This window comes from Columba livia, chromosome 6 (assembly GCF_036013475.1).
Source record: "Columba livia isolate bColLiv1 breed racing homer chromosome 6, bColLiv1.pat.W.v2, whole genome shotgun sequence".
NCBI classification, from domain to species: domain Eukaryota; kingdom Metazoa; phylum Chordata; class Aves; order Columbiformes; family Columbidae; genus Columba; species Columba livia.
The window spans coordinates 17,851,744-17,878,544 of record NC_088607.1 but is presented as its reverse complement, the minus strand read 5'-3'; the positions used below and the strand labels follow the sequence as shown (position 1 = coordinate 17,878,544).

The 26,801-nt window shown below is 44.8% G+C and overlaps 2 protein-coding genes and 1 long non-coding RNA gene across 10 annotated transcripts; 1 reads left to right on the top strand and 2 right to left on the bottom strand.

The window, feature by feature from the left end:
* The first annotated feature begins 4,197 nt into the window (after positions 1-4,197).
* On the top strand, positions 4,198-16,455 carry LOC102098541 (cytochrome P450 2H1). Of its 5 annotated transcripts, XM_065067304.1 has the most exons (11): positions 4,273-4,482; positions 4,930-5,005; positions 8,543-8,850; positions 10,254-10,416; positions 11,150-11,299; positions 12,866-13,026; positions 13,419-13,595; positions 14,027-14,168; positions 14,459-14,646; positions 14,986-15,127; positions 15,616-16,455. In XM_065067304.1, the coding sequence occupies exons 3-11, from the start codon at positions 8,671-8,673 to the stop codon at positions 15,795-15,797; spliced, it is 1,485 nt and encodes a 494-aa protein (XP_064923376.1). In that variant the 5' UTR covers positions 4,273-4,482; positions 4,930-5,005; positions 8,543-8,670; the 3' UTR covers positions 15,798-16,455. The 5 variants fall into 5 exon arrangements, with proteins under 5 accessions (XP_064923372.1, XP_064923375.1, XP_064923377.1 ...); XM_065067300.1 differs by lacking the exon at positions 4,930-5,005 and having other exon boundaries at positions 4,198-4,482; positions 8,546-8,850; XM_065067303.1 differs by lacking the exon at positions 4,930-5,005 and having other exon boundaries at positions 4,226-4,482; positions 8,597-8,850.
* On the bottom strand, positions 16,251-20,336 carry LOC135579765 (uncharacterized). The gene is made up of 3 exons (XR_010473497.1): positions 20,130-20,336; positions 18,303-19,871; positions 16,251-16,390 (listed from the first exon to the last, which is right to left on the bottom strand). It is a non-coding gene; the product is annotated as an uncharacterized LOC135579765 (long non-coding RNA).
* Positions 20,337-22,981: 2,645 nt separating this feature from the next.
* On the bottom strand, positions 22,982-26,801 carry BLOC1S2 (biogenesis of lysosomal organelles complex 1 subunit 2). 4 transcript variants are annotated; one of them, XM_065067306.1, is made up of 5 exons: positions 26,644-26,801; positions 25,701-25,817; positions 24,727-24,846; positions 24,154-24,258; positions 22,982-23,607 (listed from the first exon to the last, which is right to left on the bottom strand). In XM_065067306.1, exons 1-5 carry the CDS (start codon positions 26,693-26,695, stop codon positions 23,576-23,578), a joined length of 426 nt encoding a protein of 141 aa, XP_064923378.1. In that variant the 5' UTR covers positions 26,696-26,801; the 3' UTR covers positions 22,982-23,575. The 4 variants fall into 4 exon arrangements, with proteins under 4 accessions (XP_064923378.1, XP_013223949.1, XP_013223948.1 ...); XM_013368495.3 differs by lacking the exon at positions 26,644-26,801 and adding an exon at positions 26,183-26,445 and having other exon boundaries at positions 23,086-23,607; XM_013368494.3 differs by lacking the exon at positions 26,644-26,801 and adding an exon at positions 26,225-26,412 and having other exon boundaries at positions 23,086-23,607.

Genomic DNA, 26,801 nt, shown 5'->3' with positions numbered 1-26,801 from the left:
GTGCCACTGTGGTGGGATCACTTCATAGGGCTGTTCTGTTTCCTTGCTTTTCTCCTTGAACTTCCCAAAACACTCTGCTACTTTTGTGCTACTTCCTCTGGCAGGACTGAAATCATAGTGAAGCCGTACGTTACATCAGTCGACATTCGCATCAGGTATTTTTTTCTTCAGCTTTTAAAACGTGATTTCTCTTCTGTCTTTCTTATCACTGTAGTTACTTGATATCACTAAGTGTAGCCAAATATTTTGTTCCTTGATGATTGCTGAATTTCTCTTCAATATTAAATTGACAGCTGGGGTAATGATTTCCTCATTATACGCACTGTTTTCTGTAAATATACTCTATCTCTAGTTATATCATCTTGGCTTTATTCAAAGATGATGGGTTAGAGCAGCAACAGAGTGATTTACTGTTGGTGGAGTCACAGTACAGGTCACAGGAATGCTGTTAGCAGCTTAATTTCCTCACCCTTTTGGAGACTAAAGTGTTGATTTGCTGAGTCTTGCAAACAACTGATGAACTTCATTGACTTCATCCTTTTCAGCTCAGCTATGTTCATGTGAGTTCATGTACTAATATTTAACCAAGCCTTTTGAGCTAGCTGGTCAAATGTCATTTCTGTGATCTGAAAACTAATGATGTGGTTTGTATCTTATCTCTAGTAATAATGTCTCATGTTACTAATATGGGTGTTACATAAATTGTTAAATGTTGAAGTAATCACTGAACCTTAATAAGTGCTGCTCATGGCAGATCCTTTGTCAAATTGCTGCCAGAAATGAGGCAGAAGTTGATATTGGGATTTTCCACAAGGCACTAAGGAAAGTCCAGTCTGAAAGTAGGAAGAGTTTAGCAGATGAGATGATGTTATTCACAGCAGAACAGGCAAGATGATTTCCACTGGCTACTCTGTTATTCCGTTCAATGAAAGTGAGTGAAATGTGACATGCTAATGTAAGGACATTGGCATCTGAGGCTGGATGTGCTGGATCATGACTGTAGTCAAGCCAGCCCAGAATCCTGTCCCAACAGCAGCTTAAAAATGAGTTGCCAAGGAGCTGAATCAAAGCATTGCAACCGCAGAGGAAAATGCTTTCAGACTGCTCCAGCCTCCAGTGATTCCTAAACATTTGGTGATATCTTTCTGTTTGAGTTCTCTCGACATGTTATTCTCCCATTAATTTGTCCAGTTACCTTTTGGACACGTACATCTTTCAAAATGCTGTTCCACAGCTCAAGAGCATGGCGTGTGAAGAACCACCTTCCACTGCCTGTTTAAAACCTGCCAATTGCTATGCTTGTGTTCCGTAGCCCTATACGGGAGGAGAATATGAGCAGTCATCCTGTTCATACAGTGGCGTCCCACTCTGGCAATCTGACCTCAAATACAGAGGTGGAGCCAGAGAATGGTGGCATTTTGTGAAGAATGAAGAACTTTGCACGGTAAGTCTCTTTGAGTGCGACGGGCGGACCAGCAAGGACAGAGACTCGGGCTCAATATGAGTTTAACATCAATGCCCTTTAATGAATGTTTTAACAACACATTGAATATCAATGTCCCCCAATACACGTTTTAACAACCCATATATACTCTTTACTTAATGGTCATGCGACCAAGCACAGGCTGCGATTGGTTGCTCTCTGCAGTCATGCGTCCCCCCCATGGTGATTACCTGCAGGGCACTGTCCACGAGCTGTTCACACACAGTGACAACAGCGCCCCTTCTGCAGCCTGGCTTGAGGATAGACCAGCTTCTATTTACTTCCGTTCTGTCTTTGGTGTCTCCAGACAACCCTCCGTGCAGGTCCTGGCCTACACCTCAGCCACATCAAGCTGTGGCTTGTTCACAGCACACAGCCCATGTCCTCTTTCTTCCAAAAACTCTCCACAATTCCCCCTTTTTCTTTTTGGACAAGCCAGGCTTGATTAACTTTGTGTTCTAACCACTCTTTGATACGTGATAAAGAACAACTTATACATAACATATCAATTACGACAACGATCTGTTAGGGAATGGCTTAAGGACAAAGGACATGGGTCTACAGAGCAGTTGTACGAGCAGAGCCTGTTCTGAAAGCCTTAGTATAAGTAGCAAAACTAGGCCGCAGTGGAGACTACGGACTGCATCAGCAGAATTGGCAAGGACACTGCGACCTTGGCAGAGTTTCATAGATAACTTTAAGAAAACATGCACAGCTAGTAAGCCGCAAGTAGGAGTACCATGCAAATGTAATCGTTAGAGCTTGAGCCAATTAGTGAGTGACAAGTATGCATAATTATTGTAGACTCTATAAGTATGCGCTGTTTGAACTAATAAAGGGAACTATGCTTTATCACTCACATTGAGTCGTCTCAGCTTGTTCCTCCACCACTCAAAACGATCAACATAAACAATGCACTTTGCAATAAACCCTTAATCCACCCCCCTAGGCCAAGTCAATTCGTTAAACTTTCTAAACCAAAAATCAATTGGTTCGATTTCCTGTGGCTCTGGCCCTACGGGAAGGCGATCATCCCAATTATCATAGTCTTCAAACCATGCGCTAATATTTTTCCTCTTAGCAAACTTGAGGTGTTCCATTGCTGTTTGAATATCGCAACGGATTGATTAAACAAATTCCAAGAACTTTGATTTAACAAGCGGTGTGCTGGGCGTTCAGAAGGTAGTGGTGTTTAAAGACCTTCCTACCACTACGCATACATTTTGACGAGAATCAAAAGCAGTTCTTAACAAAAACCCAGGAACTAGATTGCCTTTTGAGAGAATGAAAAGGATACAAATTTTCCTCACGCTTAACACTTTATCATCAAGACCTACTTATATAACCATATTACACATACATGTCACCGCTAAATTAATGCGAGGATTACGCTTCACTCTGTGTCCTCCAAAGGTTCTGTTGCAGGAAGTCGATTCGGTTGAACGTGCTTCAACTCCAGCTTTCCTGCTCGGCTTGGAACCCACAATGGACCTTGATCTGTGGAGAGACACATATACCCTCTACCATTAACAATAACAGGTACCGGTCCCTTCCACATTCCAGTGGTGGGATTGCTGAACTGCTGCCACTACTGGTTGGATTGTAGATGAGACTTGCTGGCTAACTTGTTGAAGAGATCTCTGCATGACCCATTCGAAAGCGGCAGCCATCACTTCCGCATTTTGCTGTTCTTCTGTCCTGGCTACTTGCGTCAGCATTTGTTCTACTGAAGATCCTGGTGGCAGAGTTGCTAATATTTGTTTGGTCTTTGAATTTGCATTATCAAAGGCTAGCAACCGAAACATTTGGTTTTTCATTTCTTCTGATAAATCCGGGTTTTGCATTATTCCTTCACGTAGCTGGTCAATAAAATGCGTGAAATTTTCTGTAGTACCTCGGCGTATTCCACTGAATGAGGGAGCTAAGGGTCCTGGTAAAGTTAAGAAAGCATCTAGAGCAAGCTGTGCAGCTTTCTGGTGAACTTCAGCAATAAATCGCAGTTGAACTTCTATTGTAGCGTACTGTTCGCAACCTGTATAGGCATCGGGTACCACGTTGGTTAATGGGTCATTTGGACTGGTGTGTTTGGCTGTTTCTTGCTGCGCTCGTTGATACCAGGTCAATTCCCACAGGAGGAATTGTGCTGGAGTTAGTAACTAGCGCATTAAATTTTGGCAGTCCATGTGACACAATAAGGCAGCGGTAAAAATCCAATGCAGTATGTGTCTGGTAGCTTCTGAACGTGTCCCATAGTTGGTGATTGTCTGTTTGGCTTGCTGTAAATTTTTGCATTCATGTGGTTCCCATACCGCTGTCTGGGTGTTCGTATTTTGAATTACCGGTAGGACTAATTTTGCTGGAGACCAATCCCCCTCTAGGATGGCATCTTTAATGATCCCTGACCATCTGCCTGGTCGGGGCTGTGGTTGGTCAGTAGAATCTATGGGTACCTTTGGTTGCATTGTTTGTGGAAGGCAACCTGGTTTTTGATACTCGACTTGTCTCTTATTTTTCTCTACATCTGATAATCGCAAGTCAAGGTGTTCAGACTTACTGGTAATAACTTGCAGTAACTGCTCTACTCCCTGGGGTGAGTCCAATGATGTGGAAGCAGGCTCACAAGGTACTTCCGCAGGCACCTGCGGAGGTAAGTTGGGGGCGGCCCCGGTCCCCGCGCAGCGGTCTCAGAGCGGGCGGTGTCTGACACGGGGTGAGGCGGAGGCGGAGCTGTAGGAGGAGGGCGGCACTCAGGGCCTCCCACGTCCTGACAGTCCCCTGGTTGCACTTCCGCTTTCTTCTCAGATTGCCCCAGAGACTCGGTAGGGGAAACTTTCGCTCTTTGGCTTGTGGAGGGCAGAGCGTCTAACTCTCGCCGCAGATCCGATTGCGAGAGTATTGGCTGAGCCGGGACCCCTCGACCGCCTCGAACGGCAGGCAGACCCCACAGAGTAGACCACAGACGCTTCTTCTCTTTCGGCCGACAACTTTGATCAGCACAGGTTTGTTCGGGTGCAAGCGCTTTCGCAGCCGCCATTGCAGCACTTTGCTCTGCCTTCATAACTTTTAACGTCTCTAACGTTTCTCCACAAATCTCTCAGAGCTTTGATTTCTTTCTCTTCTTCCCCTCTGACAGTCTTACCCCACATAGTGTCCCCCAATAATCTCCACTCCGTTGGGGAAAACAAAAGTGGAATTTCTTTAAAGTGTCCCCACTTCTGGGCTAATGTAATCAATGTGATTAACTTCCTGTGACGATTCAATACCTCTCTTAGAGAGAATACCCGTCAACAGTGCCACAGCGGTCTCAAGTTCCATAATCTGATCAGTCCAGTCTTTTCAGTAGGATGCCAGTGGCCAGCTCATCTGGTGCTTGTCTTTTGTTACCAAAGCACACTCTCCTACAACCCGGTTTGGCTCGGTCTTTTAATGAATGCTGGTTACCGCAGTAAATGGTACTCCGGAGATCTTACTTTTGCTAACCATCCGCTGCAACCAGATGTGGAGAATGAAGAACTTTGCACGGTAAGTCTCTTTGAGTGCAACGGGCAGACCGGCAAGGACAGAGACTCGGGCTCAATATGAGTTCACAGTATCACAGTATGTTTGGGATTGGAAGGGACCTCAGAAGATCATCTAGTCCAATCCCCCTGCTGGAGCAGGAACGCCTAGGTGAGGTCGCACAGGAACATGTCCAGGTGGGTTTTGAATGTCTCCAGAGAAGGAGGCTCCACAAACTCCCTGGGCAGCCTGTTCCAGTGTCTGTCACCCTCACTGAGAAGAAGTTTCTTGTCAAATTTAAGTGTAACCTCTTGTGTTCCAGCTTGATCCCATTACCCCTTGTCCTATCATTGTTTGCCACCGAGAAGAGCCTGGCTCCGTCCTCATGGCACTCACCCTTTATATATTTATAAACATTGATAAGGTTCCCCCTTAGTCTCCTCTTCTCCAAACTAAAGAGACCCAGCTCCCTCAGCCTTTCTTCATAAGGGAGATGCTCCACTCCCTTAATCATCTTTGTTGCCCTACGCTGGACCCTCTCCAGCAGTTCCCTGTCCTTCTGGAACTGAGGGGCCCAGAACTGGACACAATATTCCAGATGGGGTCTCACCAGGGTGGAGTAGAGGGGAAGGAGGACCTCTCTCGACCTACTAACCACCCCCCTTCTAATACACCCCAGGATGCCATTGGCCTTCCTGGCCACAAGGGCACAGTGCTGGCTCATGGTCATCCTGCTGTCCACCAGGACCCCCAGGTCCCTTTCCCCTACACTGCTCTCTAATATGTAATTTCCCAACCTATACTGGAACCTGGTGTTGTTCCTGCCCAGATGCAGGACTCTACACTTTCCCTTGTTAAATTTCATCAGGTTATTCCCTGCCCAACTCTGCAGCCTGTCCAGGTCTCTGGATGGCAGCACAGCCTTCTGGTGTGTCAGCAACTCCTCCCAGCTTCGTGTCATCAGCAAACTCGCTGATAGTACACTCTATTCCCTTGTCTAAATCGTTAATGAATATATTGAATAATATTGGCCCCGGTACTGACCCCTGAGGCACTCCACTAGATACTGGCCTCCAACTAGACTCCGCACCTTTGACTACCACTCTCTGGCTTCTCTCCTTAAGCCAGTTTGCAACCCACCTCACTACTCTATTGTCTAGATCACACCTCCTCAACTTAGCTGTGAGGATGCTGTGGGAGACTGTGTCAAAGGCTTTACTGAAGTCAAGGTAGACCACATCCACCGCTCTGCCATCATCCATCCACCTTGTTGCGTTCTCATAAAAGGCTATGAGGTTGGTCAAGCACGACTTACCCTTGGTAAAGCCATGCTGACTGCCCCTAATAACCCTCTCATCCTTGATATGCCTTGAGGTGGCACCAAGGATAAGCTGTTCCATTACTTTCCCAGGGACAGAGGTGAGGCTGACCGGTCTATAATTACCCGGGTCCTCCTTCTTGCCCTTTTTGAAGACTGGAGTGACATTTGCTTTCCTCCAATCCTCGGGCACCTCCCCCATTTCCCAAGACTTGGCAAAGATGATGGAGAGCGGTCTAGCAATGACTTCAGCCAGCTCCCTCAGCACCCGCGGATGCATCCCATCTGGACCCATGGATTTATGGATGTCCAGACTATTTAATTGCTCCCTAACCCAGTCCTCATCGACTAAAGCAAACTCCTCCACTGACCTGGCTTCATCCGTGGTCTCAGGGGTACAGGGCTCCCCAGGACAGCCTCCGGCAGAGTAGACAGAGACAAAGAAGGCATTCAGTAATTCTGCCTTCTCTGTATCTTCTGCCACCAGGCACCCACCCCATTCATCAGTGGGCCTACCTTGCCTCTGGTATTAGTTTTATCTGCTATGTATTTGAAAAAGTTCTTTTTGCTGTCCTTGACCCCTCTCACCAGCTGTAATTCTAAGGAGGCCTTGGCTATCCTAGCTGCCTTCCTACATCCTCTAACAGCAGCCTTATATTCCTCCCAAGTGGCCAGCCCCTGCTTCCATGACCTGTAAACTCTCCTCTTCTGCTTGAGCATACCCAACAGATCCCTATTCAACCACGCAGGCCTCCTGGCTCCCTTCCTTGACTCCCTACGTGTGGGGATGCTCTGATCCTGAGCATGGAAGAAGCAATCTCTGAATACATACCCTTTAATGAACAACACATTGAATATCAATGTCCCCCAATACACGTTTTAACAACCCATATATACTCTTTACTTGGTGGTCATGCGACCAAGCACAGGCTAGGACTGGTTACTCTCTGCAGTCATGCGTCCCCCCCATGGTGATTACCTGCAGGGCACTGTCCACGAGCTGTTCACACGCAGTGACAACAGCGCCCCTCCTGCAGCCTGGGTTGAGGATAGACCAGCTTCTGTTTACTTCCGTTCTGTCTTTGGTGTCTCCAGAAAACCGTCCGTGCAGGTCCTGGCCTACACCTCAGCCACATCAAGCTCTGGCTTGTTCACAGCACACAGCCCATGTCCTCTTTCTTCCAAAAACTCTCCACAGCATTTCATAACAACACCTGAGGCCCCAGCATCTGCTGTCATACCACACTGGGAAGAAAACAGACTCTTTCAGGTACTTCTTCTGAATGTGAACTGTATCAGGATCTGTCTTTTCTACTCAATTAACTCTTTCATACCCAGATAATTCTTGTCTTTCTGTCATCAGAGGTGATCCAAAACCTTTGACAGTTAAATCTCTTGCCAGGGAAACTCACAGAGCCCACCCAGCAGTTCTGGCTTTATCCCAACACCATCTCAAAACTCTTCATGGCTTATGCAAGTAATGAGATCAAGAATAAAAAAGCCATGTCTGGATGTAGGAGTCACGCTGCAAGCAAAGACCTGCTTTTCCAGTGCTTTGGGTTTCACAGCCGTTGTTCACCCTCAGGGCTGCTGATAGAGGAAGGCAACGCACCTCATCTGCAAAAGTGAAGGAAAATGCAAACAGCTTGAGTTTTTCCTTGATGACAATAAAAATGATGGTTCTCAACAATATGACCATCCCTCCCGACATGGCCCAGAAGGCCCCTCTCAACTTCACCCATCTGACCACTTCTGGTTTTAAATACACTTGGTCCACAGTATTCAGAGCAGTGCCGTTGGACCAGAATTTGTTGTTGATAAAGGACATCATTAGGACCACAAGAGAATGTGTCCTCAAGTTCCTAACCAATGGGTTCGTGCAGGAAAGAAAATGTCTTTCACAGCCCATTACCATTAGCTGAGAGACATATAAGAGATATATTTATAGAGAGAAAAGAATGTATTTTTGATATATAAGGATATATGCCTGGGTACTAGACGGGCTGGCAGATGTCAATCTATGCATGAGGGCAAACAGCAAGAGATTAAGCACATACATAGCAGCTACACCTTAAATATTTCTGCATTTTGAGTTTATTTAACAGCATTAGAACATTACTTCTTTAGTCCTACTGAAATGATTACCCAACAAAACACAAGCTGCTCAGTGTGCAAACAAGACGTTCATCCCTAGTTTATTCATTCTTATCTTGAACAGTTTAATAAGTAATCTCATTTCTCAGCAGGAATAAGGAGGGGCTATTGCCTAATTTCAGTCATGTGCTTTGATATGACAGCATATAAATAAGCAGGGATCTACAGATCCAACATCAGGCTCTTCTGACACTTGACTTCTCACCCTCGAGCCACCATGGAGCTTCTGGGAACGACCACTATTTTCTTGCTGGTCTGCATCTCATGCCTTCTTCTCTTTACCACATGGAGAAGCACATCACAAAAACAGAAGCAGCCTCCTGGTCCTACCACGCTCCCCATTGTTGGAAACATCCTCCAGCTAAACCTGTCGAACTTGCCTGAAAGCTTGAAGAAGGTAAGGGGCTGTCTACTTCTTTCTGTGTTGTCTCCACTGCATATGAATCAAAGTCTAGTGAAGACTGTCTCAGCTTAATTCACAAGCTCAAATTCCGTTGACCAAATGTCTGATCAAACAGAAACAAAAGGTTTCCTGGAAATACATGCTTTTGAAATCTATATATTGCAATAATCTATAAATCTAAGTCTACATCTAAGCATATATACATTGCACGTCCAAGTCGAGATATTTGCAGTAATCTTCCTAATGATGTGTTCTGTGCTGACCTCACAGCAGTACTGCAATTTGCCATGGATTTGCAATCAAGGCACTGATATTATTGCAATATTCACTATCCTCCTCCTCTACCCAACTCCTCACCATGCTGGTAAGATGGCCTGGACCTTTTTTGGGTAGGACCCTGCTCCATTGTGCTGCCTCTGATCCCCAGCAGATAGGGAGGATCTCCTGGCACTAGAAGAAATGAGTGAAGGGTTTGAAGCAGAACAGGTTGGAGGTGAATTGTGCTGTCCATTCCCTCCCCTCCCCTGGCTGATGTCACCCATCTGTCAAACAAAACCTGTGTGCTGCAAGGCCTGGGAGGGGACAGGTGGAGGGAGTTCAGCTGGTGTGTCTGTTCCTATGGGGATTGTGAGGGGATTGGGGCAGATGGGTGGGTATGGCAAGTGTCACTGGGTTCTGTAGAGCAAACTTGTGGTGATGGCTGACATCACTGTGTGTGTCATCAGCCGCACACGTACCCATACAAGCTCCTTTTTGCCCTGGTGCTTGCGAACATTGAGAATCATGAGCACCCTCTGCTTTGTTTCAGTCGTCTGGGTGATTCAGTTTCCCACAATGAAACACCTGGGACTATAGCTAGTTTGCTCTTCCAGAGTGAGCAGGAGAAGAAGTGTTCCAGGTCACACCAAGACCCTTTCTGCAGTTGCAGTCAAAAGCAAATGCAAGGAGGCACTGAGTTTCTGCTCATATACTCGCCCAACTGCCAGAGGTCTGTGGCGCAGGAGATTTTAGGGATAGCTGTGGTGTCTTTGTGCTCAAAATTCCTTTAGGCACTTGCCTGTGGATATAATTGCTTTTGAGCCTCTGTAAACTGTTACCCACTGTGCTCTGTCAAAAGCCATTCCAGACTCTTTTTTCAGCCCTCTGAAGAACTATGTTCTTTTCTGGGACTTGGACTTAACACCTCACCTTTCCATTCATGTCCCCTAATTCTTGCACAATTTACTCTACCCCTGGCTGTAATTCACAGTTGAAAGATCTCTGCACTGCTGCTAATTGGTGTCACACGTCAGCAATGTTGGGACAGTGGCATCACCCCTCCAACCCCTTCCCTTCAAACTTCTTTTCATGTGATTAACATTCAGACATGTTGTTCTCTGTGTTCCTCTTTCCTACAGCTCAGCAAGGAGTATGGTTCTGTCTTCACTGTATCTTTAGGCCCACAAAAGGTTGTGGTGCTGTATGGCTATGACGCGGTGAAAGAAGCTCTGATTGATCAGGGAGATGACTTTAGTGGAAGAGGCAATATACCACTATTTAAAAAACTCTTAAAAGAAACAGGTATGGCCCTGGTAGTGTGAGTGTACAAAGCATACAAAGCAGTGGAGGAGGTGGATTTCATATACTGCATTAATGCATTCAAATTAGCAGTAAAAAACTAAATGCCCAACTTATTACTTACTGGAGAACAGTTTGTGGTCCCAGGTTGGTATCACTGAGCAATCTTCTGTTTTCAGCATGCTCCAAATTACGGCTAACACTTTGTTCATTAGATGTGCCTCTAAGAACTTACGTGTTTTTCTCCCAGATAATACAGGCTGTCCCAGAAAGGGTCACATTCAAGATTGGGCCCTGAGGTTATTCACCAGGGCAGTTCCAGGATGGCATATATCCTATTCCATGGTACTATGGTACAGCATCAATGATACTGTCAATAATTATATGCTGTTTGAGGGTGCATAGCAGAACATTTATCTGTTATGTCAGTGCAAAGCCCATGGGCTTGTGGCCGAGATCAATTCATTACTAGTGTTAACTTCTCATTTACATCCTATTGTAGTTTTTCTTGTTCTGAGAAGAAACTCGGCTTTACTCAAAGTGCTGTGACATATGGATGAGACTTAACACCAGCAGAGTTGCAGAGAACTTGCATTCCTGGGCATATAGCAATTGCAGTGTAACTTCACAAAGAGGTGGTTTTGTATCTTGAGCACTTACTGTGTAGCATCCCATTCAGGGGAAAAAAAAAAAAAAAGGTTTCTTCATAGAGGTGTATTTTTCCTTCCTGTGTCAGGTATTCTGACCAGCAATGGGGAGACCTGGAAGCAGCTCCGACGATTTACACTCACCACCCTGCGCGATTTTGGGATGGGGAGGAAGAGCATCGAGGAGCGAATCCAGGAGGAAGCTCATTTTCTGGTGGAGCGGATCAGGAACACACGTGGTAGGACATGGAGTTTGTGCTTGCTGGGAAACCCTGCATGTCTGCAATGAGACAATGAGGGGTGTAGGGCTCTTTCACCCAAACTACGACCCAAGAAATGGACGTGTGGCTGCTCTTTCTGCTCCCTGCTCCAGTAGGCAAAGCTGTCACTGGATGTGAGTCAGTCAAAGGCTCTGGGACATTAAGGAGGGATAAATATGGAAGACTGGTGTTGGGAAGCAGGCCTTATCCTGTTCTGCTTGAGGAACAAGACAGGAAGTGGTAAAGGGAATGGCTTGGCCCCGAAGCTGAGGGTTTAGTGCAATTCAGCCATGGAGATGGGGCTGGACACTGCCACATAACCTCCCAGTGTCAGTGGGGGCGTACAATGGGAAGGGGGACTATTTTCTCATAGTATATAAGACAATGTTACTTCCAAGCATTTCCCCTGAGAGTGGCACAGTACCGGCCCGGAACACAGGCTTTCTTTCCACAGCCAGTGTTCAGTGTGAGCTTATTCTGCCAAGGGGAAAAAGCAGATGGATGTCAAAGGATGCTGAAGGGTCACTGTCTCCTATGAGCCACTAGAAGATTTAGTCTGGTTTCAGATAAACATTCCTGCTACAAAGCAGGGAAAACACTCTCACCTCCATTGCTCATATATTTTCACTAGCACAATAACACTGACTTTCCTAAGTTCTGCTGCAAACTTTTATCTCTGCCTCACCTTGTTACACCATCTTTTACTGTGTACTAAAAAGCTTTGCAAGCACAATACATACAACCGAAAAGTATAAAGTCCTTATTTACTCTTAATGCACATAAGAAACATTAATAGCTAGGACTAGTTATCTACTAGGCTCAGCATGAACATACCAGCTCTGATGAGACATCTGCTGAGTCCTCAGTGGCCAGGGAGGCATCAGTGCTGACAAGCTGCCATCTTCTGACTCCTTGTTTTTCTTTTAGAATTTTAACCCTATTCATGTTGTTGTTTCTCCTCTTGAAACCTTGAGATGAACTCTATCATAGCCTGCAATTAAACCTTTCCTCTCTTTCATTTTGGGTCCAATCTCTTTTTTTTTCTTCACACACTGTAGTCCTTTTCTTAGAAGCTTATGTAGCTGTGCTATCAAAACTAGACTTTGATCACAGGCATTGGAATCCCTAGGATAGGGTTACACAGCTGAGGTTACAGTATTAGAGTTCACAAACAAGTTGTGATAACCTAAAGACAGGGCTCAGGCAAAGTCCTTATGGTTTCACTGGGGTTTGGTGGGAATCATTAGGCCATTTCTAATAGGCAAGCAGTCTATAAGGGGGACAGGCATGTGTCAGTTGAAGAGGAACCAAGCCACTCAGACCAATGACCTGAGAACAGGACAAAAGAGACACTGAAACCATTCAAACAGGGAAGTTAGGTCACTTCAAGCACAGAACAACAAATCAGACAAGCCCTTCACCATCCTTTCAAAGGACTCTCAAACTCTGGATCTCAAGAGGATGCAAAACTTCCCTGCAGTGTCAGAGAAGGGGATGATGCCTGAAATACTGAAAGCAAAACACCCTTTGTTGTTGTTGTTCCAGCACAGCCCTTCAACCCTGCCAACTTCCTAGTCCACGCTGTTTCCAACATCATCTGCTCCGTCATCTTTGGGGATCGGTTTGACTATGAGGATGAAAAATTTATAACTTTAATTGACTTGCTGGATGAAAACAATGAGCTCCTGTCCACTGTACAAGCACAGGTGTGTACATTCTTATATAAATAATAAATATGTTAAGGATTATAATATTGCCTTGATAAATACCTATCCATCTTCAAGTGGAGTAGATTTTAAAAAATTTTTGAAAGCCAAAAAGGCAATTAAATAACCTATTCCTGTTAGGTTTTTTTCTTGTCTTATGGAATTGTCATTTTATGTCCAAAGAACACTATCATTTCAAAAGTTTTCAAAGTGCAGTCTATCCTTTAATAGAGTGAAACCAGAAAGGAAAAGGCATTAAAATCCAGTTGAATAATACAGACCTACTCTTCCAAAAGTCTTCGGTAGCCCCATTTTAATAGATACAGTTAGAGGAACATTGTATTGCATCCACATTAATCAGAATGTGCTTTTCCATCATTTTATTCTTACAGCTATACAATTTCTTCCCAACTGTCATGGACTATTTACCTGGGCCTCATCAAAAACTGATTAAAAACAGTGAGAAATTTTACGAATTTACTTTAGGAATCATAGCAGAACACCAGCAAACCCTGGATCCCACTTGTCCTCGTGATTTTATTGATGCTTTTCTTAACAAAATGCATCAGGTAATGTAAGAGCAAGAGATTTCTTGGATTCTAACAAAACCACTGCTTGAATCCCAGCTTCTTTTCAGTTGTGGCAGGGCACAGGGCTTTTGCAAATACAGAGGGGAACTTCCTTTTCTTGGCACATCAGCTTCATTCTATCCTATTTTCTTATTAAGAATATTTAAAGGTAGAATTAAGAGTACTAGCTAAAGTTCAGAATGTTGAAGACGAATCTGGTTGATGTAATTCAATGCTCCTCCCAGATTAAAAAAGGTTCATAATATTATGTAGTAAAAGAACCATAAATGCTGCTGTTCTGGAGAGCGAGTGTCATATTTTTGAAAATATATTAGATGTGTTTAAAAACATACATTGTGGGTACAGAAGATTCCTTTTTAAACAACAGCTTAACTGTGTCATTCTAAACATTCTTCCAAATCTTCCTCCAGGAGAAAGGGAACAGTCACTCAGAATTCACCACTGAGACCTTGAGCAGAACCACACTTGACTTGTTCCTTGCAGGAACAGGGACCACCAGCGCCACACTGAGACATGGACTTCTGATCCTCCAGAAATACCCAGAGATAGTAGGTAATAGAAAAGGAAATAAAGAATTTAAACTTTTTAAGAGGTCCTGGGATTCATTTGGACAGTTCCAGTCACTGCCTTACGTGGCAATTTTCCCCATCCCAAGGGAAAAAAAAATTGCAGTGTAGAAATGTCTATTAGTCTTGGTTACACTCACAGGGGAGAGATATCAGTAGTAAGTATAGTCATATATTCCTGCTGCTCTAAAAGCAAGTTTTGCTGTAGATATGGGGAGAGATTTAGGCAAAGAGATGGAGAACTTGTCCATTTAACACTTAGTTCTCTCCTAACAGAGAAAATGCAAAAGGAGATTGACTGTGTGATTGGCCGAGACCGAAGCCCCTGCATGGCAGATCGGAGCCGGATGCCCTACACAGATGCTGTGGCCCATGAAATCCAGAGATTTATTGATTTGATTCCATTTAATGTCCCACGTAGCGTGATCAAAGACATCAAGTTCAGAGATTATTTTATCCCCAAGGTGTGTTCCACCGTGTCTGAGAAACGTCATAATCTCTTGCAAACAATAATGCGCACTATTCATTGTATGGTGTTTGATTTTCAAAAACAATGAAATAAGAAAAAGAGTTGGAATAATTTTGTTTGGAAAGGGATTCTGGAAGTTATTGAGCCTTTTCATCCTCTATGTGAAGAGAAGATGCAGCTTTCTATTTTTTTCACATACATGTGTTCATTAAATATTCATTTCAAGCTGGTTCAAGTCTGACTACCCTTCTATTCAGCTCTGGGAATTTCCAAATGCTGCTTTGCTTTAGCATGTCTCTGTTTTAATTTTCTTCTCTTCTCTTTCTTAACTCAGGACACTATTATAATCCCAATGCTGAATTCTATCTTACATGATAGCAAGGAATTTCCAAATCCAGAAAAATTTGACCCAGGACATTTCCTGAATGCAAATGGTACCTTTAGAAAGAGTGACTACTTCATGCCATTTTCTGCAGGTAAGACCTCTCTCTATTTCAGACCTTGGACTATCCTCTCCTAGAATCTCTCTGAAGATTTTAGTACCTTCCTCACCACAGTCAGTACAGCGATGTCTGGTGATCTATTATACTCGTCATTTCTGGGCAGCTCGAAGCCCTGTACTAGAGTCTCCATTGACTTGTTTAGCAATCACAGAAGCTACTCCAATGCGCTCTTCAGGAAGAGATGTGTGAAGTGGGACTCAGCCAGGCAACCTGTCCCTCTGCAAAATTAGCACCAAACAGCAGAACGTGAGAAAATGAAGCCTTCAAATTGGCTTTGCCCACTAAGCACTCTCATTGTTCTGGACACTTAGCCCCTAGTTTCATTCATTTCCCTCCCCAAAATGCGGCAGCGCTGCCTCTCCATTCCGAGAAGTGTGAACTTTGATGGAGCAGTGGTTAAAAATAAGTTACCAGCAAAATACTCCACGGTCACCTCACTTTTTATTATTTTTTGCTTGCAGGAAAACGCGTCTGTGCAGGAGAAGGTCTGGCCCGGATGGAGATATTCATATTTTTAACAGCCATCCTGCAGAACTTTACCTTGAAGCCCACTGTGGATCACAAGAACATTGATATTTCCCCTATAGCCAGTGCTCTGGGAAATATGCCCCAACCTTATGAGGTCTCTTTTCTTCCACGTTAGCCAAGTGAAGACAGTTGACAGCTCCCAAACTCACAAAATCTCTGCTTGAATGATAGTGATTTCCCAGTCTGCTGAGACTGTAACACGCAGATCATTTGCTAGATACTTTCTGGAAGGAAAGGTGTTTAGGAAAGAAAATTGTGTGTTGCTTTTACAGTCACCACAGCCAGCTCTAGGCATAGACAGAGTAGGCAATAGCATCCCGAAGGAGACAGCTCCCTGTGCAAAATCACACAGGCTCTCCTCTGCACTGACTCACCTACCTCAGGTTCCTGGCTGGCTCCTGACCTCCCGACCTGTCAGGGAGTGTGGACCGGTGCTCGGAGAGCCCTGCTGCTGCTGTCCCTCTCACTTGATCCTCTCAGCACAGCAGGAACAGAGGCTTGTCCTTCGGGGTTTCCACAAATTTCACTTGAGGTACCTCTGTCCTCTCTATTTTCAGCTTGTTTGTGACCAATTTGTAAATGTAAACATTAAACAGCGGGGGTTTTTTTCTGATAGAGGATGATCATCTACTGTATTCGTGCCCCAACACATATTGTCTCCTCTGGTGGGGATGGAGTTTATTAATGACTGGGCAGATGGGTCCTCTCCTGTAAATTATAATGAATACTTGTGAAATCACAATTTATATTGCAAAATAAAGAAGTATCACACAGATTGGTTGCTGTTTCTGATATCCCAGAAGAACACCTGTTAGTCAAAAACCTGCCTCCACAAAGCTTATTCTCCCAAATGCCTTCCAGGTCTTGTATCTTTCAGACTGTTTCATTTCACTCATTTATGTGACATGTATTATGGCTTGGAGACTGGGATGGTCAATGACCTATAAAATTTCCATTCTCTCTAAGAATCATAGATTGTCCTGAATTGGAAAGAAGGACCCACAAGGATCATTGAGTCCAACTCATATGACAACCCCACAGATCACACCATGTGTTTGAAGGCATTGTCCAGTCTCTTCTTGAATACCGTCAGGATTGGAGCTGTGACACCTCCCTGGGGAGCCTGTTCCAGTGCTCCACCACCCTCTGGAGCTGGTGAAGAACCTTTTTCTCATGTCCAAACTAAACCTCCCCTGGCACATCTTCCTGCCATTCCCTCACGTTCTCTCATTGGTCACTAAAGAGAAGAATATGGTGCCTACCCTTCCTCCTCCCCTTATGCGGAAGCTGTAGACTGCAATGAGGTCTCCTCTAAGCTGAGCAAACCAAGTGACATGAGCCGCTCCTCATACGGCTTCCTCTCCAAACCCTTCACCAACTTCATAGCCCTCTTCTGGACACTCTCTAGTAGCTTAATAACTTTTTTATCCTATGTTGCCCAGAACTGCACCCAGTGCTCCAGGTGAGGCCGCACCAGTGCAGAGCAGAACGGGACAGTCACCTCCCTCGCCCAGCTGGCAATGCTGTGCTGGATGCACCCCAGGACACGGTTGGCCCTCTTGGCTGCTAGGACACACTGATGGCTCATGTTCAACTTGCTGTCGACCAGAACCCCCAGATCCTTCTCCACGGAGCTGCCTGGCTGCATCTCATCCCTCAGTCTGTATGTACAGCCAGGGTTGCCATTCCCAGAAGCAAAATACGGCACTTGCCCTTGCTGAACTTCATGCGGTTGGTGATTGCCCAGTTCTCCTATTTGTCCAGATCCCTCTGCAGGGCCTCTCTGCCCTCTAGAGTGTCAACAGCTGCCCCCAACTTTGGGTCATCAGCAAACTTACTAAGCAATCCCTCAAGTCCTGTGTCTAAGTAATTGTCCTGGTTTTGTTAAAAACAAGTTTCTCTTTTAGTGATTTTGCCTGTCAGCTAAAGCCTTCATATTAGCCGCATTTTCCTGGAGAACCAGATACATGTTTTGGTAAACCTAGCAATAGAATGCAAAATTATTGATAAGCACGGTGACCAAGAAGCTGACCAACTGTGTAAAACATTCCATTCATGTGAATACTTCATATAAAAGTGGGAGATCACAAGGATCTTGTCCCTTTGCCTTTTTTCCTCATGGCTGACATTAGGAGAGGACCTTGTTAGTCCTCCCTGCGAACTGAGGCCTAGTGACAGACTGAATCCAGCTCCGGTTGGCTGCAGAGTCCAATCCAGGACTTTGGTTGCCGGCTCTGCAGTTGCTGAGACTTTCAAGTTTGGTTTTGTATACTTCGTATCATTTTCTCTATTCTTATTAGTAGCATTAGTAAAACACTTTTAATTTTTCCAGCTCTCTTCTCTCTGTCCTTCTTTCCCTCCCAATCACCTGTCCTGAGTGGGAAGGGGGGAGAGGGAGGGGCAAAAGGGGGAAGTAGGGGGTGAGAGAAGGTTAACAATACATCTGCCAGGGTTTTTTTGTCACCCCGCAATCTAAACCCTCGACAGTCATTTATGAAGACATTGAAGAGTGCTGTCCCTAAGATGGATCGCAGCGGAACCCCGCTAGTGACTGGTCATCAGCCCAACATAACCCCATTTGCTAGAACCCTTTGAGCCCGCTCGTCAGACGATTGCTCACCCACTGCATTGCGTGTTTACACAGCTGTGTGATGAACATCTTGCCTGTAGTTGCTGGGGTGATCCCTGTTAACCTTCTTGCAGACTGGGACAATGTTTGCCAGCTTCCAGTCTTCTGGGACCTCTCCAGATTCCCAACAGCGTAGAAAAATCACAGAGACAGGTCTCGCTATGACGTTAGGCAGCTCTTTAAGCACCCTTGGATGAATCCCATTAGGTCCCATCAACTTGTAGGGATCTAGCTGAAGTAGCAGATCCCATACAAGTTCCAGATTGATTGGGAGTTTATTGTTCTCACAGCCTCGGTTTTCCAAGGGTCCATACGACATCACTGCATGTACTGAGCCCAAACCAACTCTGAACATAGGACCATATTTCTTCCTGAGCAGAAACAATTTTACAAAAAAATAACATTGCTTTTAAGTTACATCCGCTTGCCTGGGCAAGTTGTTCTTCAGCTGCAACATGTGTCCTATGAGGGGCAAAGGAAACGGGCCAAGAGGCAGCTGCCCCGATTCAGATATCTCCCCCCACACTGAGCACACAAGGAGGCAGACAATGCACACCAGCAAGAAAATTGCTGTGGCTCCCAGGGCTTCCATGGCAACATGGAACAGGGCTGTGGGATCAAGAGGGGCTGAAGCTGCATCTTGGAAGACTCACTTTATGAAGCCTACAGCAAAAATAACAGTGCAAATGTAACCAATGGCTGCTCTCCTTTCCTCTGTGTTAAACATGCTAATTAGAAAATCATCACTTGCTGCCAACAAACTTGCATGAAGCTCTTCAACGTCAGCCTTATAGCACTGTAATATCAGAAAGACAAAAATTAATCATTAACAAGCCCTGTATTAACCAATCTTGTCATACTTTCATAGCACACTTGTCTTCTGCATATTACTGTTGGCTACATGCTTGTCCTCTGCTGCAAACACAACAATCTATGTATCTATGTAAAGAATGAGGAGCCCATTCTGAAGGCTGTGGACCTATCCGCATAGTAGTGCGCTGAAACTTGGATGACTTCAGAATCACTTGTTAGAGCAGCTGGGCAGAAATATCTTGAGGCACCAGGGGAAAAAATCCTCCACTGGAGCTGAACTCCTCGGTTCCTGCTTGAAGAGCTGGAGTTGCCAGGCTGATTTGTATCCCCTGGTTTGCAGGTGCAGTCCAAGTCCTCAAGAACTGCGTTGGCTCCAAAGCAGTTGTACAGACCACTTGGATGAGACACTTTGCACCTTGACTCTCCTCTGTCAGACCTCCCTTTCCTCTGTTCTCTCCTGTGTTCTTATCTTCAAGCACCTGCTACTGTCTTCTCTTTTCCACCAGGAAACACTGCAGAAGACAGAGATTTCATCTCTCCCTGTACCTCTCTACTTCCTCTGGAACTTCTCATGGACTCTCCAGGTGAAATGTTTGAGCAGCAACCAAGCGGTGCCTCTGCTCTTGGACTATACGTTTCCCCAGTACAGCGCTGTTCACAGACACCCTGTGATGTCTCTTCTGTGGTCTGCCCTCCAAGGACCTGCCATCCTTGCCATGATTTGGATTCTGCCAGTCACACAAGGGCCTGCAGGCAGAGAGAGGAATAGTTACTGAGAGACAGAACTGGGAACACAGCTGTCAGCGCTCAGCCTATTTGCAATGCCACTGTCACACCGTCTTCCAGCCAGACAGGGAGTCAGTCACTAAAATTCCCTCCCAGTCAAGAGTCACTTATGGGACAAGCTCCTCTGCCCAGTGCTGCTTCCTGGAGGTGGGATACTCAAGGTTTGGGAAGGGATTTGCTATTTCTTAGCTCTCTTACCTGAAAACACTAGGTACTTACTGGCAATGCACAGTTAGATGGATTTCCATCTTCAGAGCTCCTGGAGGTTTCATCTTTGTACTTTAAAAATACCATGCTATTTTCTATACATAAAAAAGCAACTTTTTCAACAGGAACACGATTTGGTCCTTGCTTGGCTTTTACTGCTTGATCTTGTGAAAGTTACTTCTGCTGACACATCGCCCTCTGGTATCCCTGTTGCCATCCTGTCAAGAAAACGCCATGAGCAGAGAAATGCCACATTATTTTTCTTGGAAATTCTCTGTGCCTCGACCACACCGATTCCTTCACCTTCCAACAGCATGCAGGGTTGCATGTGGTGAGTGGATCTCTTCATCACAGCAACTATCAAATGGACCTGTTGATTGGAACAAGACATGCCTAAGCCAGCACTTGTACAAAACCAAAAGAAAATACAGGTGTCACTGGAGTCTGTTTTAACCTGTTCTTGAGCCAACTCTTTACCTTCCTGTAAAAACAGAAACTAGACACGGGGCCTCTGTCTGTGAAGAAGAGGGATGGGGCAGGCCAGGAAACTCCAAGCAGACTGAGCATTCTCCAGATGAGGTAAGTACAGAAGGAACAAGATACAATGGTTTAACTTTCATGTGATCTTCTTTTCCTATTCAGTGTCACTCAGTGCCCTTGGCCCCCTCACCCTTGAGGGGTGAGGAGCTGTTAACATCAGCTGCATGGATGCTGTCTTAGAGAGCACAGTTCCCATTTCAGGCATGACACTGACAGCATCCTCTGTTATCAGACATGTCTTTGGAGACCTGAGAAGTGACTAGGGCTTGCAGCTAATATATGTACTGTAGAGTGTAATTTGGTACAGTCACAACCTGCTTGTTGACAAATGCCCAGTGTTCTGCTGAGCAGAGGACCAACTCTGGCCCTCATGCCCCTGAGAATGCGTTCTTGCTTACCCAGTAATAGCCTATCCTTGAGTCCATCCCTTTCTGCCCAAACACTCTGACAATCCTGACATCTAACTCCTGTCTTAGGAAAACTTCTACTGGGCTGCTGTCATGTTCATACCTGCCTTTGGCAACACAGCATGCTCCAGGCACACATTATGGAAGGAAAGGTCTTGCTGCTGCAGGATGAGCATGGTACATTACACCACGCATAAGAGAACTAGAAGAAGAACATAACTGCCTCCTCCTTTCTATGAAGAAAGACTAGCAGCCCTTAAACATGTTCACCATTACATGCCTCCCAACTGTTGCGAGATGAAAAGGTTCCCTACTGGGCCCAAGGCAGTTGGACGTGCTAAAGGATGTAAACACAAAGCAGAGAGGCCAGCCATTCCATTCTTCTTGGACACTTCTGGAATTTATACAGCAAGACTGCTCTTATGATCCCATGGACAGGGAATCCTTCTTACTATGGAACTATGGCGTTTGACATCCCAACTGGAATGTGAGCTGTGTGTGTTAAGGAAAACAGAAAGTGACTGGGACTCACCTTAACACAGAGCAGGGCTGCCACACATCCACTTCAAGGGGAGCCTGACTCATATTGATAATGGAGTGAACTTGCATTGGCAGTGAACTACCATTAGAGCTTGGAGTGCATCCAGGCCACGTTCCATTCTATGTTCAGTACTTGATTTGCAGGTTATCTGCCATAAGCAGAAATTATTTGGCTTTCTGTCATGTGATAGGACAAGGCACTGGCACTTAAGGCTTGATATTATTCTTATCTCATAGATCTCGTGATCACAACTCTATAGACCACAGATGGCCATCTCCCCACTGTAATCCCTTGGGATACAACACTCTCACCCCTTCATCTTGGCTTCCACACTGAACCAGAGTACAGGGCCAGGTGCACCCCTGCAGTGAAGAACAATCCCTTCATGTATCAGCATCTGTTCTGTGCTTCTGGCACTGCCTTCCCAAAAAGTTTTGGAAACTGAAGAGATCACTAAGTTGGAAGGTCAGTGGTCTTGTTTCCATCTTAGAACAACCTGCCCTGGTAAGCATTTCAGTGGCTTGTCAGTTGTAGATGATGTCCACCTATCCAGAACCATTTCCAACCTGATAGGAATCAGCGACATTTCCGTTAGAGGTGGGTGTGGGCCAGAGAAGGGACTTACAGTGGATCAGGGGCTAAGTTCCAAGCCACATTCAAGTGCTACATGCTTTCATGAAAACTCCCATTCTTCCAAGGGACAAAGGAGTTCCAAGTAGCACCCTCAAGCTTCTACATTAGCAACCAAACATCTGTAATTCTCTTCCCCAGTGGCAAAGCCAAAGGATAGTGACCCTCACAGAATCGTGTCTAGATGTTGCATAATCTACATGAACCTCTGTAAAAACAGGACTCTCTGCCACTTTGTGGTACCACTTCCAAGCATCAGAGATCACCAGCAACTATTTACAGTGGCTGTACACTGACTGACAGAAGGATGATCACATTGGCAGTGGACTAGACATTCTTCTACACAGCCTGTATGAAGTTTGAACTGCTTCTTTCCTTCATCAGCACTTCTACTATCCTTGACTGCAACTCACTCAAAAGCCAGCTTGAACAAGTCAGGTCAATAGGTATAGAAGAAAACAAAGCAAAACAAAACAAAGCCACAAACACACAACATGGAGTATGAGTACCTGTTCAGTAATAAGAGTTCTGTTAAACTAGCAATTTGGAACACTGTTAATCTGGTAGAGAATAAGTTTTCTGTGCTGGTCATGCCTCTTCAAAATTCATTGGTGAAGCAGTGAAAAGATCTGCTAAGTTAACTGAGGATGTGATCTCTTGCAGTCTCAGCTGGGGTCCAGACAGTCAAAGAACATAATTGCAGAAATACTTGACAAAGAGTATAAAACATGTTCTCTTCTATGATGTCTAGTAGCTGGAATGAGTATGTCTTTATTAACAGACCTTTCAAAAAAAAAAAAAAAAAAAAAACTTACATAATATTTTCAACAGGAATTTGAGATTCCAGAGAGACAAATGCACCAAGTTGTTTTATTGTAACCTTATAATAATTAGTCTCTCTATTTCAAACAGATAAAGGTGGACACCAAAATGAAGTGTTTTCAATACCATGCTCATAACTCCAAAGGCCCAGGTATCTTCTCAACGCAGAGCTCGATGAAGGTAAAAATGAAGTTTAGGTCCTGCTCCTACTGTGAGAAAATGTCTTTATAGATTATGGAGGGCTTTTCCTAGGTAAAGTATTTCTGTGGGACACAGGACTAACACACAGGCTATTTAGGGACAGAACAACTGAGGCAACAGAACCCCTTGAGAAGAGGAAAATATTATTCAGCCTTGAGCCTGAATACAGCCTACTGTATTCCATAGGTAGAAAAAGTTACCAGTCTTGATGTTAGCTGTAACCAAATCCTTGTCAACATACAGAATTGCTATTGTGCAACTTAAACAGAAATCAGTCTGACTCATAGCCCAACTCCAACATAAAGACTGTTGTAATTTCATCGTTTCTCCAGTTTTTTGTACTTGGCTTCTGCAGAAGGAAAAATAACAATATTTTAGGACTGGATACATAAAAGCTTTGAATCCTGTAAGTTGCTATACATCTCAAAATTCAAGTTAATTTACAGTATCACTCCAGGTAATTTTTTTACTAACGCATTTAGCCAAATATAACTGTACAATGAAACTTTCATGAACCAGCTGCTTAAGTGAGACAACTAATATTAATTTAAGCCAAGGGGACTTGGGTGCCTGGTGGAACTTTACGAATCCCTTTATCTGAAGGATTAAATGCCTGTCTATAAAATTTGGGTCACTGCCTGTTGTAAAAGAGAAATCAAGCCTCACTAAGAAGCTACAGTCCAATAACAGCTGTACTAGTCCACTTCCATATAACTTGATACATTAATTTTTTCCCAGAGCTTGCCACTTCACATGCAATGTTCATTGCCCAAAAGCAGCATAGGTAATTCAGCAGCTTAGGCTTGTTAAACAGAGGAGGAGTTTACTTTGTCTTTTTAAGTCCCCTTGCAAGGGACTACCCTGCTAGGCAGTAACAGTAGAGGAAAATAGTTACCAAGTTTTTTGGAATATGCATCCAATTTATAAGCTGCCTGCTCCAGAGCTGCAACCTGTTCCTCAATTAGGTTGATTTGTTCCAGATATGGCTGAAGAGCAGCATCTTAAAAAAAAATAATTAAAAAAAAATAAAAAATAATTTTAAAAAAGTCAGTTCTCCCTAATTCAATTCCAAGAGAAAGTTCACACTTGAAATACAACTTTCTCATGACATTCTTCAAATAAAAGATTTTAAAAGTCCCTTCCTTCCCCAAAATCAAGCAGTGATACTGATAGCCATGTTCCAGGAAGGCTTGAAATGTTTAAGAGTACTGGCTAAACTCAACACAAGTAACAATACACAAATCCAAAGAAGTGTTAATTCCTGCCATAAATTCAGACGCATTTTCTCTTACGCTGGTCTCCATAGCCTATAGCTGCAAAGAAACAGATAAGGTTGGCACTGCACAGCAGCACTTCTGTTTCAGGAAGTCTATTTCCTTCCTTCAGCAGTGTGATCTGACTCTGAGATGCCTCATTTTCCAAACAACTGTACTGTTCATTATTCCCCTACCTTACGTGGTTTACTTACATTTTTGATTTAAATCCTTCAGATTTCTACTGATGTTTATAGCGATATCTTTCATTTCTAGGTACTTCAAGCTAGTCAGCTTATTCATGTTTTCCAAGAGTTTGTAGTCTTCACTGGTGGCTTGAAAGAATAGAGTTTATTTTATTAAAAGTTGATCTGGTTTGAACTGGGTGCAGACTCTTCAAGAGGAAGAGAGATTTCAAACCAATAGCCAAACATTACAAATAATAGTTTAGATAGTGATACAGGTATTAGTATAATGTTCTACAAACAGAGATGTGACATTTTTGTGAATTGTAAAAATCAACTGGACTGATTCTTATTAACTTGCAATTTTTTTGAGAGAAAAATTGACTAATTCCTCACATTTCTACTCTTACTCTGTCAGTTAAACACTTATGTTTACAAAACTGATCGCATAAATACAGACTGGTAATCTGTCCTGTATAACCTTAAAGTCCATGCAAATCAGCAGTGGTATGGAATGCTTTCAAAATTACCCTATGGAATACACTAAGTTGTTGAACAGTTAACTTTGCTGCAGTTACTGTTGCACAGCAGTTTATTCCAAAGCATCAGTGTTGGAAAACACATGTATGATCCTTGCTCTTACTCAGAAACAAAATAGCTGTACATGTTTCACTCTCAGTTGTGCTTCTCTTCCAGTCCTTCTCAACCTCAACCCCTTTTGTTTGTTCTATCATGTACAAGCTTCTGCAAGACTAAAAATAATTAAAGTTGCTGATATTTTACTGAACTCTTTTGAAATATGTGCTACTCTGCTACTCTGGAACTTCAATAATATGACTAATCTCAGTGTTGTTAGTAGTCTAGCTACATGTCAGGCTTGAACTGCCAATCTTGCTAGATACAATCTAAAAAGGTATAACTTAGGCAAATTACAAACAGATTTATTTAAAATAACATGAAAATAAACAAAAACTTACTTGCAAGTCAGTATTGCAGTGCCTTACCTGTTAGTTCACCTGTTAAATAAGTGGCCATTTTGCTGAACATGTCTTTACAGAGCTCGTTGATGTCTGCCTCCGCTGGTTCCTTAGCTTCCTCCGCTGTTTCAATAGCAGGATCCTCTAATCAGGGTACAGACATTACAGGGTTAGGGGAAAGTTAGCAGGTAAAGAAATACACCATAAAAGGTTAAATTGTCCCTTTTGTTTTTTTCCCTTCAAATTCACTACACCTACTTGCCATACAAGTTGCCTGCTTTACACTAAGGGGTAACAAAGCCTCCTTGAAGCAGGATCATGATTATTCCAAAACAATACTTTAGGGAGCATTTAAGGGACAGGCATCTGGCCTGACCACACTTGCAAATATCAGCTCCTTCCTGTATTTGGACGAGTGAGTGACTTCGTGCAGAACGCTACCGATGTTCATTTCTAGTCACAGAACAGCCCCCTAGTCAGTTTCACAAGGGGCTACAATAGATTCCCACCTGATCACAGTTTTTCTTCTCCAGAAGCATTTCTACCACTACCTGCCCTTGTCCTGCTCTTCGCAGGAGCAGTTCAGCACCTCCTCCTCACGCCGGAATGTTGCCCTTCCCTTTGTCAGCAACTTTTGCCAGCTTAAACACAAAGGCTGCCCCGAGGCCCGCGGCTCCCTCTGACCGCAGCAGCGGCGCGGTGGCGGGACAAGCCCCGGGCGGGATGCAGGCAGGGGAGCAGCCGGCCGGCCGACGGGCGCGAAGCTGTAGCCGCGGGCCCGCCCCGCAGCCGGTCCCCACCCCACTGCCGGAGCCCTTTCCTGCCGCGGGGTGGCTGCTGCCTCGCCGTGCGGCTGCTCCCTGCGCCAGGAGCAGGGCCGCGGCCTGGCAGGGCAGGACCCGGCCACGGCCACGCGGCCAAGGGCCGGACCCGGAGACGGCCCGACGGCCCCCCCGCCCCGGCCCCTTACGCTTGGCGGGCTGCGCGCCGGCCTCAGGCAGCCCCTCCGCCGCGGTCGCCATGGCGACAGGCCCCCTCCCGCGGCGCCGCTTCCGCCTTCAACCCCGCGCAAGGCCGCGGCCCCGCCCCTCGCGCATGCGCGACTGCGGGCGGGCCAGAGGAGGCGGG